A 16144-nucleotide genomic window follows, 5' to 3' on the forward strand; every position below is an offset into this window, starting at 1 on the left:
ATTATTGGGGGCATCTGTAACTGGGGACACTTACTGTTGCTACCTCTTATTTTCCTGTAGATTCTTCCTATGGAGTAAGAACTACTATATAAAGATCTGTGACTGAATATGTATAAAAGATGATGCCTCCTGCTTTCAGAATGTCTCCTTTGGCATAGTGCCGCCCTTGCATCTTGAGAATGTTTCCCCAGGGCTTCATCATGAGTCCAACTGCTTCTTTTTTTTTTTTTTTTTTTAGACAGAGTCTCGCTCCAGGGCCAGGCTGGAGTTGTAGAACCTCCGCCTCCCAGGTTCAAGTGATCCTTCTGCCTCAGCCTCTGGAGTAGCTGGGACTGCTGGTGGCCACAACCATACCCGGCTAATTTTTGTATTTTTAGTAGAGACGGGGTTTCACCTTGTTGGCCAGGATGGTCTTGATCTCTTGACCTCGTGATCCACCCGCATCGGCCTCCCAAAGTACTGGGATTACAGGCGTGAGCCACCGGGCCCGGTCAAATTAAGACTATATATATATATATATTTTAAATTTATTTATGTTTTTTTTCTTGAAACCTACAGGGATTTAAGAATCAGTATATTGAGTGGGAAGAAACAAGATGGTGGCTGAAGGTGATCCAGAGTAGGGCCCCAGCGATTCGGATTGAGCCTTCTCCCTCCACCCGCCCGGCCCATAGGGCCTCCCTACCCGGCCCACCTCCCCCACTGCGCCCGCCCCTCCCCGCCCCTCCCCGCCCGCTTTCCCTTCTCCCCGTGCCTCGGCTCCAACCTGAGGAGCCGGCGGGCCTGGCCAACCAGGTAGCCCGCGGCTCCCGCTGAGGAGCGCTGCGCCCTGGCCCCGCAGCCGCCGCCCGCGTCCGAACCCATCCGGGGGCTCCGCTCGCGGCAACGCGGTAGGAGCCGGGGCAGGTGGGCCGCAGCCAGGCTGAGGTGGCGCCCAAGACGCGGCTGAGCTCGCCCGGAGTGGGCAGCAGTAGCAGGAGGAAGCCGCCGCCGCCAGCACCCCCCAGCCCCAGCGTCCCTGGCCGGCGGGGGGCGGGGCGGGGCGAGGAGGCGGGGACAGCCACCTGGCCCGGAGGGCTGTCGACAAAGTGGTATACGTTGACCTCGAGAGCGAGGAGGAGCGAGGACGGTGACGCCGAGGAGACCCAGGAGTGTGAGGACAACTAGGAGGATGAGACGGAGGACGACGACGATGACTCCGATTACCCAGAGGAGTTGGAAGACGACGACGAGGACGCCAGTTGCTACACGGAAAGCAGCTTCAGGAGCCATAGTACCTACAGCAGCACTCCAGGCTGGAATGCAATGTTGCGATCTCGGCTCACTGCAGCCTCTGCCTCTCTCAGGTTCAAGAGATTCTCCTGCTTTAGCCTCCTGAGTAGCTGGGATTACAGGTCAGTTGCTCTCCCTGGAAGGAAGAGTACTCTCGATTTCACCTTGAAGGAGGAAGAGTTCAGGCTGCCAGAACTGGACTAGCGCTTCTGAATATCCCCAGGAGAGGTCCCGTGACTTCCTCAGGAAGCTCTGCCATGCCCCCACCCAACCCTACCCCACCACAGCAGGCCGCTGGAGTCCTGGGACCACCCGGGTCTGCAGCCGAAATCCTCCCTCACGGAGGGGAGGGGTATTCCGGCGAGGAGGCATGGGAAGGGGTGCTTGGGCGGGATTGTGACATCAGATTGCCATGGTGACATGGAGCAGATCTAGACCCGAGCCTAATAAAGGCATAAATAAAGGTGTCATAAAGACAGGGCGGGGCGCACGCTTATAAGGGGCATGAGGGTCTTGGGGCTGCCAGAATGGTTGCAGCTTAGTGTGCGGCGCCAGCATGTGTCATGTTCAGCTGCGTTTCTGGGGCCCATGGCCCCTCCTCAGGTGGCAACTATTGTGGCTACTAGTCAAGGAGGCTCAGCCTCTGGAGTGGGTCAAGGACCCGCTCAAGCTGACCTCTAACTCCCCTGCCACCCCTGGGGCCGCCTGAGCCCTGGTCTTCCCGCTCCTCCCATCTCCCATGGGAATCTCCCCATGCGCCTACTCCCCCGGCAGACCTGGGGGACTTTGATTACCTGGGGCCCTCTGCTTCCTGGCAGATGTCAGCCCCACCCCAGGAATCGACTGAAAATGTGGTGCCATACCTGGACATGGATTCAGCTGGAGAGCTGCTCCTGGGGTCAGAGCAGTTCTGGGCTGCACACCAGGATTTAAATGACAAGCTGACTCTGCAAGAAAGGCTCCCAGAGGTGGTTCCAATGCTGAACGGGGATCAGAACCAGACCCTAGTTCAGCCTCCTCGCCTCAAAAGTAAGTTTCAAACTGCAGGTCTCGATCGGACTGCAGGTCATCAGGCAGATGAAATACTTGTTCCACTAGACAGTAAGGTTTCAAAACCAACCGAATTTATTGTTTCACCCAAGAACCTGAAGAAAGATCTAGCTCAGCGTTGGAGCCTTGCTAAGATTGTTGGAATTCCACACCAATTATCCAAACTTCAGCATCAGAAACAGACTTTGCAGGCTGAATATTGGAGTATAGACACACTGTATCCCGGCAGCTGCCTCCAGAACTCTGGGTTAACTTGGATGAGCCCCCAGGGCTCCCTGAGCAAGTTGGACTTCCTCAATTCCATCTAGAGTCTGAAACTCAAAATCCAGAGACCCTTGAAGACATCCAGTCCTCTTCACTCCAGCAAGAAGCCCCAGCGCAGCTTCCACAGCTCCCTGAGGAGGAAGAACCTTCTTCAACCCAGCAGGGGGGCCCCCGGCTGGGCCTCCAGAGTACTCTATGGAGAGTCAAGCTCAAACTCTACCGAATCATGAGGTGACAGTTCAACCTCCAGGTGAGGATCAAGCTCATTATAACTTGCCCAACATTACAGTTAAACCTGCAGATGTGGAGGTTACCATAACTTCAGAACCTACCAATGAGACAGAATCTTCCCAAGCCCAGCTGGAGGCCCCAATTCAGCTTCCAGAGGAGGTGGAACATTCTGCGACCCAACAGGAGGCCCCAACTGAGCCTCCAGGTCCCCCTATGGAGCGTGAACTTTCCATCAGTGAGCAGGAGCAGCCAACTCAGCCTTCTGAGTCTTCTGGGGCGGTTGAATCTTCTCAGACCCAGCAGGAGACCTCAGCTTAGCCTCCAGAAGGGATGGAACCTTCTGCAAACCAAGAGGAAGCCCCAACTGAACCTCCAGGTCCTCCTATAGAGCCTGAACTTTCCCCCAGTGGGCAGGAGCAGCCAGCTCAGCCTTCTGAGTCTTCTGGGTAAGTTGAATCTTCTCAGACCCAGCAGGAGACCCAGCTCAGCCTCCAGAACATCATGAAGTCACAGTTTCGATTCCAGGTCACCATCAAACTCAGCATTCAGATTTGCCCAATGTCTCTGTTAAGCCTCCAGACATGCAGCTCACCATAGGAACACAGCCTAGTGCAGAGGAAACTTCTCTGCAGTGGGAACTTCTGCAGTCCACCAGGAGGCTACAGCTCAGCTCTCAGGGCCAGGTAATGATGTAGAACCTCCTGCTATCCAGCATGGGGGCCCACCTCTGCCTCCAGAGTCATTGGAAGAGGCTTTACCTTTAGCAATTCAACAAGAGACTTCAGTTCAATTTCCGGAACCTATTAATAATGCAAATCCCTCTCCAACCCAGCAGGAGGCTGCAGCTGAGCATCCATAGACCACTGAGGAGGGTCCAGCTCAGACTCCAGAGCTCCCTAATGTAGTTGTAGCCCAACCTCCAGAGCATTCAAACCTGACTCAAGCCACAGTTCAACCTTTGGACCTGGGGCTTACCATCACTCCAGAATCCACAACAGAGGTTGAACTTTCTCCTACCATGCAGGAGACCCCAACTCAGCCTCCTAAAATAGTTGTACCCCAACTTCCAGTATATCAAGAGGTAACAATTCCAACACCAGGTCAGGATCAAGCTCAGCATCCAATGTCACCCAGCGTTACAGTTCAACCTTTGGACCTGGGACTTACCATCACTCCAGAACCCACTACGGAGGTTGGACATTCTACACCCCTGAAGAAGACTCTAGTTCCTCCCAAGCACCCTAAAGTGACACTTCCACATCCAGACCAGGTTCAGACTCAGCATTCAAACCTGACTCAAGCCACAGTTTCACCTTTGGATCTGGGGCTTACCATCACTCCAGAATCCACAACAGACTTTGAACCTTCTACAGCCCTGACGACTACAGCTCCTCCTCCAAAACACCCTGAGGCGACACTTCCACCTTCAGACAAGGGTCAGGCTCAGCATTCACACCTGACTTAAGTCACAGTTCCACCTCTGGACCTGGAGCTTACCATAACTACAGAACCTACTGCAGAGGTTAAACTGCCTCCAACCATGGAGAAGACCTCAACTCAGCCTCCAGACCTGGGGCTTGCCATCACTCCAGAGCCCACTACAAAGATTGGACATTCTATAGCCCTGGAGAAGACTACAGTTCCTCGTCCAGACCAGGTTCAGACTCTGCATCGAAAACTGACTGAAGTCACAGGTCCACCTACTGAACTAGAACCTACTCAGGATTCATTGGTTCAGTCTGAAAGTTATGCCCAAAATAAGGCTTTAACTGCACCAGAGGAACAGAAGGCCTCCACAAGCACCAACATATGTGAGCTCTGTACCTGTGGAGATGAGACGCTGTCGTGTATTGATCTCAGCCCGAAACAGAGGCTCCGCCAAATGCCTGTGCCAGAGCCCAACACCTACAATGGCACCTTCACCATCTTAAATTTCCAAGGAAATGATATTTCTTACATTGATGGAAATGTATGGAAAGCATACAAGAAATTAATTGTCAATGAAAATTATTTCACTGAATTACATAAGGATTCATTGAAGGCCTGCTATCCCTCCAGTATTTAGATTTATCCTGCAATAAAATACAGTCTATTGAAAGACATACATTTGAACCACTACCATTTTTGCAGTTTATAAATCTTGGTTGCAATTTACTTACAGAACTGAGCTTTGGAACATTTCAGGCCTGGCACGGAATGCAGTTTTTACACAAGTTAATTCTCAATCGCAATCCTCTGACAACTGTTGAAGATCCATATCTCTTTAAACTGCCAGCATTAAAATATCTAGACATGGGAACAATGCATGTCCCATTTACAACAATTAAGAACATTCTCATGATGACTGGAGAAACTGATCTTACCTAGCCATGTGGTCTGCTGCCTCTGCCAATTTAAAAATAGCATTAAGGCTCTCTGCAAGACAGTCAAGCTGCACTGCAACAGTGCATGTCTGACAAACACCATACATTGTCCTGAAGAAGCATCTGTAGGGAATCCAGAAGGAACGTTCATGAAGGTGTTACAAGCCCCGAAGAAGCACACGAGCACTGAGCTAACTATTGAGCCGGAGGCGGCCTCAGACAGCAATGGCATCAACTTGTCAATCTTTGGGAGTGGACAGCTAGACACCAATGACGTGAGGGATGTTATCAGTGCACTAAGTTACATCTTGCCTTATTTCTGAGCGGTAAATCTAGATGTGAAATCAATGTTGTTACCGTTCATTAAACTGCTTTCTTCAAATGTGCAAGATGGAGATAGGCCCCTGGGTATTTTGAAAAACAATACAAAGAGCCCCTCTCTTCAACCTGTATCCAACAACTCAACTTATGAAAATAAATTGAGAAAGCTGTATTTGCTGGAAAATATGTTAGATGCAGAAATACAAGAAAAAATCGATGAAGTTAAAAGGGAAGAAAAAACTGCCATGCTTATGCAGTCCAGCTTTCTAGGACAATTTTAAATGCCAAATATTTGAAAAGAAATTAGAAACTATCCAGCTACAGGAAAACAGCCTGGCAAAGATTCAAAGCATAGGCAAAAACCTGCAGAGAGTGAACAGACTCCTCATGGGCCCAAAGAGCATCCAGAAAAGGCACTTCGAAGAGGTGGGAAAGCAGAGCATCAGGAGGGAAGATGGGCCCAGACATTTGCAGAGAACACTGCCAAAGAAAAAAGGCTCGGGAGTCCAACCCAAGGGAGCTGAAACAGCCTCACATAGAGCAGGGGTCTGAGAAGTTAGTGGGAAACACCGACTACACCAAGCCTTCGTTCACCCAAGAGCAGTCTCCTTTATGTTGAAACTGTTCTCCATGGGCGTGCCTTCTGCCTCCACCTCTGCAAAAGCCCTACCTCAGGTCAGAGACAGATCGAAAGACTTAATCTACACCATTTTCATTTTAGAAAATGCAAAGGCTAGAGTTAAAAATATGAAGACTGCTAAACCAATCGTACATTCCAGAAAAAAAATACCACTTTCATAAAACTCGCTCCCGCATGGCTCACAGAACACCCAAGGCCAAAAAAGAGTCCAAACTTCAGAAAGAAAAGTTATCTCGATAGACTGAGGCTCACAAAGAGGCCTCCGTTCTCTGCAGCGAAGAGCCTATGCATTTCCCTTCACAGGGGGCTTTTTCATCTTTAGGAGACCCGAGCCCTCAGGAAAATCCTCTTCCGGAAGTATTTGCTCCTTCAGAACGTTTTATAGAAAACGCTAATGTAAAAAACACAACTGCAAGAAATGCCTTTGAAGAAAACATTTTTATGGAAAACACTACTATGCCAGAAGGCACCATCTCTGAAAACACAAACTACAATCCTCCTCCTGAGGCAGATTCTGCTGGGACTGCGTTCAACTTAGGGCCAACTATTACACAAACTGAGACAAAATGGGAATACAACAACATGGGCACCGACCTGTCCCCCGAGCCCCAAAGCTTCAATTACTCATTGCTCTCATCTCCAGGTGATCAGTTTGAAATTCAGCTAACCCAGCAGCTGCGGTCCCTCATCCCCAACAACAATGTGCGCAGGCTCATTTCTCATGTTATCTGGACCTTGAAGATGGACTGCTCTGAGACCCACGTGCAATTGACCTGTGCCAAGTTCATCTCCAGGACAGGCCTCCTGATGAAGCTTCTCAGTGAGCAGCAAGAAGTAAAGGTGTCCAAGGCAGAATGGATACGGACCAGTGGAAAACTGAGAACTGTATCAACGAGAGCACAGAAGCCCAGAATGAACAGAAACAGCAAAAGTCGAGTGAGCTCACAATAGAAGTTCCAGGATATGGCTATAACGACAAACTCATCTTGGCAATATTTGTGACTGAAATACTAACGACTTTAATTCTAGTTTTCTGCCTCATTGAGATTTATTCTCACCGAAGGTCATCACAAGAAGATGAAGGATTCTCAAGGGGCATTTTCAGATTTCTGCCATAGAGGAGATGCTGTTCGCGAAGTGAGACTCAGGTTGGATCTTTCTCACTCAGACAGCCACTCTGGCTTAAAGATATGTACAAACCTCTCAATGCCACAAGAATAAATACCAGGCATGGAAGCTGCACAAGAAGTCATCTAATGAGGACTAGATCCTCAACAGGGACCCTAGGGACAGCGAAGCCCCAACAAAGAAGGGGGAGGAGAGTGAAGCCCTGCCATAGGAGGAGAACCCAGAGTGACCCCAGCCCGCCTCAGGCCTCCTGCAAAAATACTTAGCATAAACAACAAGGGCCATCAGAAAGAAAAGCGGGACTGAAGCCAGCAGCCCACACGTCCACAGGGGCAGCGGGCAGAGGAAGCACAGGGCCATCATTCCCTCCCTTGTTTCCCAGTATAATTAGTCACCCAGACCTGAAAACATATCCTCAGGGGGTGGAGATTTTACAATACCATTGTTCTTGGTGGAAAAAAAAATCATTAGTTTATTGTATATTGTGCACTGACAGTGATACAGTAGACTTCTTGATCATCTTGAGAAGTCTACAAGACACTAGAAGAATAATCTACTTGTTCAGTTATCTTAACTTTCAATGTATCTGTTTTGTCTTTTTGTCTTAATTTTATGCATAGAACTGCAGTGATTCTAACTAAAGTGAATAATAATTCAAGAAGCTTAGGCTCTATTAAAAACATACAGTCATGAATTCTCTATTTAACATGCCTCAATATAGGAATTTAGTCAAAAATAAATATTTTCCACCTTTGCAGTGGTTCTGCCATTTCCAAATTCTTCCTCGTAAGTGCTCTCAATTTTGTTGTGTTGCTGTTTTTAGAAAAAATTATCACCACAGCCCTGTTTAAATTTAGGTAATGGCTCCCTAAAGCCCCCATGTTAACGTCTGAATTTCTGACATGATGCCTCCAATTTCACTCCAAATTCTTTTCTTTTTTTTTTGAGACGGAGTCTCGCTCTGTCACCCAGGCTAGAGTGCAGTGGCGCGATCTCGGCTTACTGCAAACTCCGCCTCCCGGGTTCACGCCATTCTCCTGCCTCAGCCTCCCAAATAGCTGGACTACAGGCACCCACCACTAAGCCCAGCTAATTTCTTTTTGTATTTTTAGTAGAGATGGGGTTTCACCATGTTAGCCAGGATGGTCTCGATCTCCTGACCTTGTGATCCGCCGGCCTCAGCCTCCCAAAGTGCTGGGATTACAGGCTTGAGCCACCGCGCCCGGCCCAAATTCTTATCTCACTAATATTTGTCATACCTTCTATGTTCCTTCCAAATCCTCTTTATCTCCCAAAACTCAGTTCCTCCTCTGCCTTTGCATGTGGTCTATATGGAATGCCCAACTTTTTTTTGGATAGTGATAGGCCTTGCTCTACTGGCCAGGCTGGAGTGCAGTGGTGTGATCATAACTCACTGTAACCTCAAACTCCTGGCAAGCGATCCTCCTGCCTTGGCCTCCCAAAGTGCTCAGATTACAGATGTGAGACACTGCGCCCAGCCCACCTCTTTCCCACAGAATGTATCCTCCTTGTTCCTCAAGGTCAGTAAATATGCTTCCTCCTCTCTAGTCTTTTCTGGTTTTCTCCAGAAGCCAGGATCAGGAGTCACTATACCTCCTCTGTTTTCCCCAAGCATCTTATTAATAGATCTTTCATAGAATTCATTGCACTGTATGATATGCATTCGATTATATAGTATTATAGTGTTATATTACTGCATCTTTTTCTCCATATTGTAAATTTCTTAAGGATAATTTCCTTTATTCATTTTATGTCCAACATTATATTTCTTGTCATGTAATAAGCAATAAAATTTTGGTGACTTGAATGATGTGAGAAAACAAGAAGAAAAAACAGACTTGAGGAATATACAGGTGTATGCCTTATTTTTCATTCTGCATAACTTCTGCCTGTATTTTATTGATAACCTTGGCCTTGAATATGTCTCATATTTCGGAGTAGGGTGTAGCAAATTAATCATTGAATTGTTTATACCATTCAATTTGATCATCACAATTTAGGTCTCTAGCATGAAGAAAAAGAAGACTTTCACATAGGTGACAAATAGGATACAAATAGGATTTGTTAATAATAGGAATCTGTTAAAAACAAAATAATTTTTATTGTTTGTGATAATAACAAAACAAAATAAATTGTGTTCCTGGCGTTCACTTATAAATTACACACACTATTACCACTTTATTTTCCAATTTCATCTCTTTTAGAAAAAAATGTGTTACTTTAAGATCATCTATGAGTACAATTTTATAGGGAAAGGGCAATAACATTACTTTCAATGCAAGAAGAAGTTTATCATTTCAAGGGCAACTGTAAAAAAAACTTTTTTATTCACAACAGGGTGTGTGACATAGACCTTTAATATGGGGCCAATGTCGCTAAGGAGTTGAAAATATAATATTAAGAAATCAGAAAACAAGCAACCAAACAAAAGTGTCTGTCTTCTCTTCTTTGTCCAATATGTTTGGGTGTTAGTATTGAAGGAGCTCTATAACAAGTTGCAAATGATGTGTGAAATGAATCAGCTCTGCCCAGCATATACACAGAGACTATAAAGCTACTTATGTAAATATAGCTCTGCAGTGTTAATTGCTGCAGGACTTAGACAGGTATGGCAGAAAGATGGCCTGATTTAGATGACCTAGACACTGATGTCACACTAAACTCTCGGAATTGGCTTCTTGGCTTTCCTCCCTGACAAGTGACTGAAATGGGGGTAGGGTTGAATTTTATGAAGATGTGACACCCCACCACACACACACAATTATTGTATTTCCTTCTTGCCTGTGTTATGGCCTGCTAATGATATACTTTACTTGAATGAACTCATGTGCTCCAAATTTCCTATGGGATAGGGATTGATAATATTCACCATTTTAAGGAAATTACGGCTTGAAAAAACTAAATAATGTGGCAAGAAAGCTAGTAAGTTGCAAAGTCAGGAATGGTCCCAGGATTCTGTCTCTGGAGACTGTCCCTTCCACCCCATCACACATGGCCGCTGATCATCGAGACAGGTTTCCATGATGCACAGGATGGTGGGTGCAGTAGGGGGAGACAAGACATGTTTACTACACTCACATCTGTCATTTACCAGCAAATCAACCATGGAAAGCACCAGGGTTCTTAAATAAATGACCCCTGCTGGGACTCACCTTAGATAGCGGATATGTTCGAAGCAGCCTTGGCTCACACCCAGGCTTGGGGCCCCTGTGGAGACTGCGCATCTGCTCATTTGATGTAGCAGAGCCTCCCAGCATATGCAGTGGGCATGGCCTGCAGAGCGCATTTTTCTTTCCACAGAGCGTCGATTTTAAGACAGATCACCCTGAATTGCCCTTAAAGCTGAGGACAATCTGTCCATCCACTCACACATCACATAAGAGACAGAAACTTCATTCTCTCTCTCTCTCTGTGGGTGTGTGAAGACATTTCCGTTCCCTCTCTCCCCCGCCAAGGTGACCTGCTCAGCACTTTCCTGTTTGCTTTTTCCTCCTGGGCGTGCCCGTCCTCCTTGCCTGATTCAGATCCTTCCCTCGTACTGCTGTCCAAAATTTATTGCTCAGCTAAGTATCAAAAAAGAGGAAATACAAAAATACTGAAGGCTACTACGTGCTAGGTAATTTCACATTCTTTATTGGAGAAAAACAAATTTTTCAGAGCTTGTTTCTTGACGGTGTCACACCGTGAATTAACGGCAAATCCAAACCGGACTTTGGGCCAAGATAACCCCAAACCCGCTCATTTTCCTCAATCCCATCAGAGATCACCCTAAAGAAGGCGATTTATTTTTAAACAACTGAAACATCTATAGGTCACATTTATTATTTCCCATTAAAAATGAAAAGGATTCTATTAAATCCAATAAGGGAGAAATGAATATTTCTTCAATTTAGGTTTTTTCCTTTTATGGAATAAAATAATACGCGTTAGGTGTCACTGCTTTTTAGCCACTCATACATTATCATTTGGAATTATTTAGTATTTACAACCCCAAGTTGGTTATCTAATCTATTTCTCATCTTTGTGTGGTAATTTTACAAAATGTCCTCTTCATTTTTGAAGACAAAGAAACGTGAAACGTTCACGATCAAATGATTCCCCGTGTTGTATTAGATGAACCCGAAGCAAAGCCTCTGGAGGGCGCTGGAGAAGCCACAATTCCAGACACCGCCGCAGTCTGGAGACACCACTGAGCGACTGTCCGCTAAGCTAGAAGCGGATGTGGCATTTCGAAGTAGCACGAAATGCAACCGGCTAGGAAAGACGGCTTTCCGTCGCACGGCGGCTGCGTCGCCTGGACAGAGACGCCGAACCGGAAGAGCTAGCAGGAACACCGCCCGCCGCTGGGAGGTATCCGGAAGCGCGGCAGAGCGGGGGACTACATTTCCCATAAGCCCGCGGGGCAGGGCGAGGGGCGGGCGTCGGGGACATTACCGGACAGGCCTTGCCCGGCAATACCAAGGTAAATGCCGGCGCCGCGGCTCCGAGGGAAGAGTAACTTACGATCTGCGCCTAGATTTTTACTAGTAACCCTCCTAACCCATCCCCGAACTGACAAAAACGACTCTTCCATCCGGGAGACTTTGAGATTTCCGGGCCCCAGGACTCCACCCCTCACAACCTAGTCAGTCCCCCCACCAACAATGGGCCTGGGGCACTTCCCAAATGCCTAAGGACGCTGGGGGTTGCGCTAGTAAGTTGAAGGCCCAGAGTACCCCCTATCTAGGATTGACGACCCATACTGTTATTGGCCCCTCCCTCCACGCCCAGTATCCTATTTTTAATTTTTTTTTTTTTTAATTATTGGTTTCTTAAATAGAGCCAGGGTCTCGCCATATTGCCCAGGCTCGTCTTGAACTCCTGGCCTCAAGCGATCCTCCCCACTCGGCCTCTCAAAGTGTCGAGATTACAGGCGTGAGCCACTGTGCCCGGCGGTCCCCAAGCCCAGTTTCCTATTAAATCCGGCGGGAGGTGCCTGGCTCCCTGGGGCTGGGTGGAAAGGGTAGTAGAGGTAGTAGAGGGGAAGTTGCCCTCCGTCCCAGCCCAGTTTAGGAGCCGACGACCTCCCCTCTCCTTAGGCTGCTCCTCGGACGTTCTTGGCTCAGGGCGGCGAAAACTGTCGAAGACCTGCGGGCCAAGGACTGCTGAGCACCTCCATCCAAGGTCCCCAATGCTTTTCTCCATCTACCCTTTAGAGTGGTGTCACGATTGCCACTGGAGAGGCGAAGTGACTTGCCCTAGGTCACGTAATTTAAATGGCAGTACTGGAGTTTCGCACAGAACCTGCCTCGACTTAAAGCCCTTTGCTTAGGCCCCATTACCTTCCTCAAACCTTAACTTAGGAGAGTGCAGGCGCTGGGGACCGCAGAGTCATTTTTGTTGCCCAGCGGTGCCGTCGAGTGCAGCTTTGGGCCCAGGCGCAGAACCCAACCGCGCATCCCCAGCGCGCACTTCGTCCACCCGGCTGCCAGAGCGGACACATAGGTCCGGCCTCGGTTTCCCCCTTCTGAACAAAAGCGCGCACAGGGTGCTCCCCGCACCGAGCCGGGACTGTGGCCCCCTGGAAGGTTCTCTCTCCTCCTTTCCTCGCTTCCCGGACCCTCCTCTGGGGACAGACGGACCGCGCGCGTCCTCGCCGCGGCGGCGGGTCGAGTGGGTGGGGTTTGCTGCACTGCCGCTGCGGCGGCGGCGACGCCAGTGGATCCTCCGGTGACTCTGGGGCGGGGCTGTGGGGAGGGCACGGACTGACAGACGGACTCCGGCGGAATGGGGGGTGTGGCTGTTCCGCCAGGGTCCCCAGGGTGGGAGAGCGGCTCCGCGGCCACCGGTGCCCGGACTCCCTCTGTCTGCTAGACATGCTCTTCCTCTCGGTGAGTTGTTTTGCTGTCGTCGCGGGCCGGATTCATGGCCTTAGTCACGCCCCGGGGGAGGAGGAAGGAGCCTGGCCGCTTCGATCCGTGTGGCCTGGATAGGGCAGGGCAAAGGGGAACAAACTGACCCGCTACGCTCCCCGGCCTCCTCCCTTTGGGGCATGTTGATCCGCGGCTGCGCTCCATGTTCCAGTTTCATGCAGGCTCTTGGGAAAGCTGGTGCTGCTGCTGCCTGATTCCCGCCGACAGACCTTGGGACCGGGGCCGACTCTGGCAGCTGGAGATGGCGGACACGAGATCCGTGCACGAGACCAGGTTTGAGGCGGCAGTGAAGGTGATCCAGAGTTTGCCGAAGAATGGTACGTGCGCTGGGCCCCGGCTGGAGACGCCTCCTGCAGAGAGCCCCGAAGCCCCGGCTTACCTCTTTTCACTTTTTGGTTCTAGTGTTGTTTATTTAGCCTACTTTTTTTTTCCGTGTAGGAGCCATGTAGTGGAAGGGGAGCTATTGAATATGAATTAATTAACTTTTGATCTTCCAAACCGGAGAAAAATATAATATCCAGATTTTAAGTAGTTCATATTGTTGAAAACAGAAGTCTTGTCACTTAATGACTGCGGATTTGGGTATACTAAAAAAAAAAAAAATCCGGGCCAGGCGAGGTGGCTCACGCCTGTAATTCCAGCACTTTGGGAGGCCGAGGTGGGTGGATCACCTGAGGTCAGGAGTTCAGGACCAGCCTGACCAATATGGTGAAACCCCGTTTCTACTAAAAAATACGAAAATTAGTCGGGCGTGGTGGTGTGCGCCTGTAGTCCCAGCTACTGGGGAGGCTGAGACAGGAGAATTGCTTGAACCCAGGAGGCAGAGGCTGCAGTGACCCGATATCGTGCCACTGCACTCCAGCCTGGGCGAGAGAGCAGACTCCGTATCAAAAAAAAAAAAAAAAAAGCCAAAAAAACAAAAACAAAATTCTAGGCTGGGGTGCCTAATGCCACACACTCATAGGTCTACCAGCTGAAGCCTTTTGAAAACTTTTGATATGAAGGGACAGAAAAGAAAGAATATAGTCAGTTGTGAAATACTTACTCTTTATTTTAATAAATATATATTTTCTACCTTTTTATTTGCTATTCCATTCTATATGGTTCTCTTTTTTATATTCATATTGGACCTTCTTTCCAGCTTGTGAGAAAAAAGTCATTCCAGTTGCTGAACTCTTTCTTGTATTTAATGTGTTATTTCTCTGGCTGCTTTTTAGATTTCTTTTCTATCTTGGGTTTTCAGCAATTTGACTAGTAGGTGTGGTTTTTCTTCATATTAACCCTGTTAACGATTTGCAGAGCTTTTTGAATTTGTAATTTTATGTCATAGACCAATGTGAAGTTTTTGGCTACTAGTTAAATATTTTTCTCTGTTCTAAATGCAGTCTTAGAGAGGAAGGCGTACTTTTCAATTCGTATCTTTCTACATTATATGAATTATGTTTCACAATAAACATATTTATTTATTTAGAGATGGAGTTTCGCTCTTGTTGCCCAGGCTGGAGTGCAATGGTGCAATCTCAGCTCACCGCAACCCCCACCTCCCGGGTTCAAACGATTCTTCTACCTCAGCCTCCCAAGTAGCTGGGATTACACGCATGCGTCACCATGCCCGGCTAATTTTGTATTTTTAGTAGAGACGGGGTCTCTCCATATTGGTCAGGCTGGTCTCGAACTCTCAAGCTCAGGTGATCCGCCCGCCTAGGCCTCCCAAAGTGCTGGGATTACAGGTGTGAGCCACCGCGCCTGGCCCAATAAACATATTTAGAAAGTAATGTTAGGTACTACTACTGTGCCACAATTGTAAAGCTAGCTGAATACAACAATAATACTATAGTATTTAATATCATGGTTTCTGTTTTCATTAATTATCATCTGGCTAGGTAACGAATAGTCAACACAAATCATTCAATAAAAATTAATTAAATGCAGATTCAGGAAGTTTTTAAAACAAATACACATAAAATAGTGTTCCATTTGTAATTTCTTTCCTTCTACGGTGTTGTCTGAACCTTTTGTAATTTCAGACATTCTATTGGAGGAGGACATACGGGGAACTGAAAGATAAGAAAGAATAAACAAAATATAAAGAAATAACATATAAATTTGTTTAGGTATTGATTTTTTAAGTCCCTGATTATTAGAGTTTATAGAAAGGTATGATTCTAAGAGCGTTATGTAAGTAGTATGAGTATGTTTACACTTTCTCCTAAAGCACACGTTTTTATAGTTTTTTGAAAACTGGTAAAGCTAGACTGATGTCTCTAGGCCACTATCCCTGTTGACATTCCTTATTAGGAAACCGGTATAAAGTACACTTTGTATTTACATAACATTTAAGAAGGTATTGCAAAGTTTTTTTTTTTTTTTTGAGATGGAGTCTCGCTCTGTCACCCAGGCTGGAGTGCAGTGGCCCGATCTCAGCTCACTGCAAGCTCCGCCTCCCGGGTTTACGCCATTCTCCTGCCTCAGCCTCCCGAGTAGCTGGGACTACAGGCGTCCGCCACCTCGCCCGGCTAGTTTTTTGTATTTTTTTAGTAGAGACGGGGTTTCACCGGGTTAGCCAGGATGGTCTCGATCTCCTGACCTCGTGATCCGCCCGTCTCGGCCTCCCAAAGTGCTGGGATTACAGGCTTGAGCCACCGCGCCCGGCCTTTTTTTTTTTTTTTTTTTGAGACCAAGTCTCACTCTGCTACGCAGGCTGGAGTGCAGTGGCGATATCTCGGCTTACTGCAGCCTCTGCCTCCCAGGTTCAAGCGATTCTCCTGCCTCAGACTCCCCAAGTAACTGGGATTACAGGTGCCTGCTACCACACCCGGCTAATTTTTGTACTTTTAGCAGAGACGGGATGTCACCACGCCGTGTTAGCCAGGATGGTCTCCATCTCCTGACCTCGTGATCCGCCCGTCTCGGCCTCCCAAAGTGCTGGGATTACAGGCTTG

At 47.9% G+C, this 16144-nt stretch overlaps 1 protein-coding gene and 1 pseudogene across 12 annotated transcripts in view; both read left to right on the plus strand.

Annotated features, from left to right (window-relative positions):
• The first annotated feature begins 1522 nt into the window (after positions 1-1522).
• On the plus strand, positions 1523-8046 carry LOC101013242 (annotated as a pseudogene). Its single transcript, XR_001906228.3, has one exon. The product of XR_001906228.3 is annotated as a leucine-rich repeat-containing protein 37A3-like (transcript).
• Positions 8047-11657: 3611 nt separating this feature from the next.
• Positions 11658-16144, plus strand: part of ACBD5 (acyl-CoA binding domain containing 5) — a 48841-nt gene continuing 44354 nt past the window's right edge. For 2 of the 11 annotated variants that reach the window (XM_009214149.3, XM_003903490.4), the window contains exons 1-2: positions 11659-11752; positions 13354-13519. In XM_009214149.3, coding sequence (XP_009212413.1) covers positions 13444-13519 — 76 coding nt within the window. In that variant the 5' untranslated portion in view covers positions 11659-11752; positions 13354-13443. Of the gene's footprint in view, positions 11753-11778; positions 13161-13353; positions 13520-16144 lie in introns of those variants that run through there. The other 9 variants (XM_009214144.4, XM_021943133.2, XM_017962618.2 and 6 more) reach the window with 5 other exon arrangements.

The sequence above is a fragment of the Papio anubis genome, chromosome 11 (genome assembly GCF_008728515.1).
Source record: "Papio anubis isolate 15944 chromosome 11, Panubis1.0, whole genome shotgun sequence".
Classification (NCBI taxonomy): Eukaryota; Metazoa; Chordata; class Mammalia; order Primates; family Cercopithecidae; genus Papio; species Papio anubis.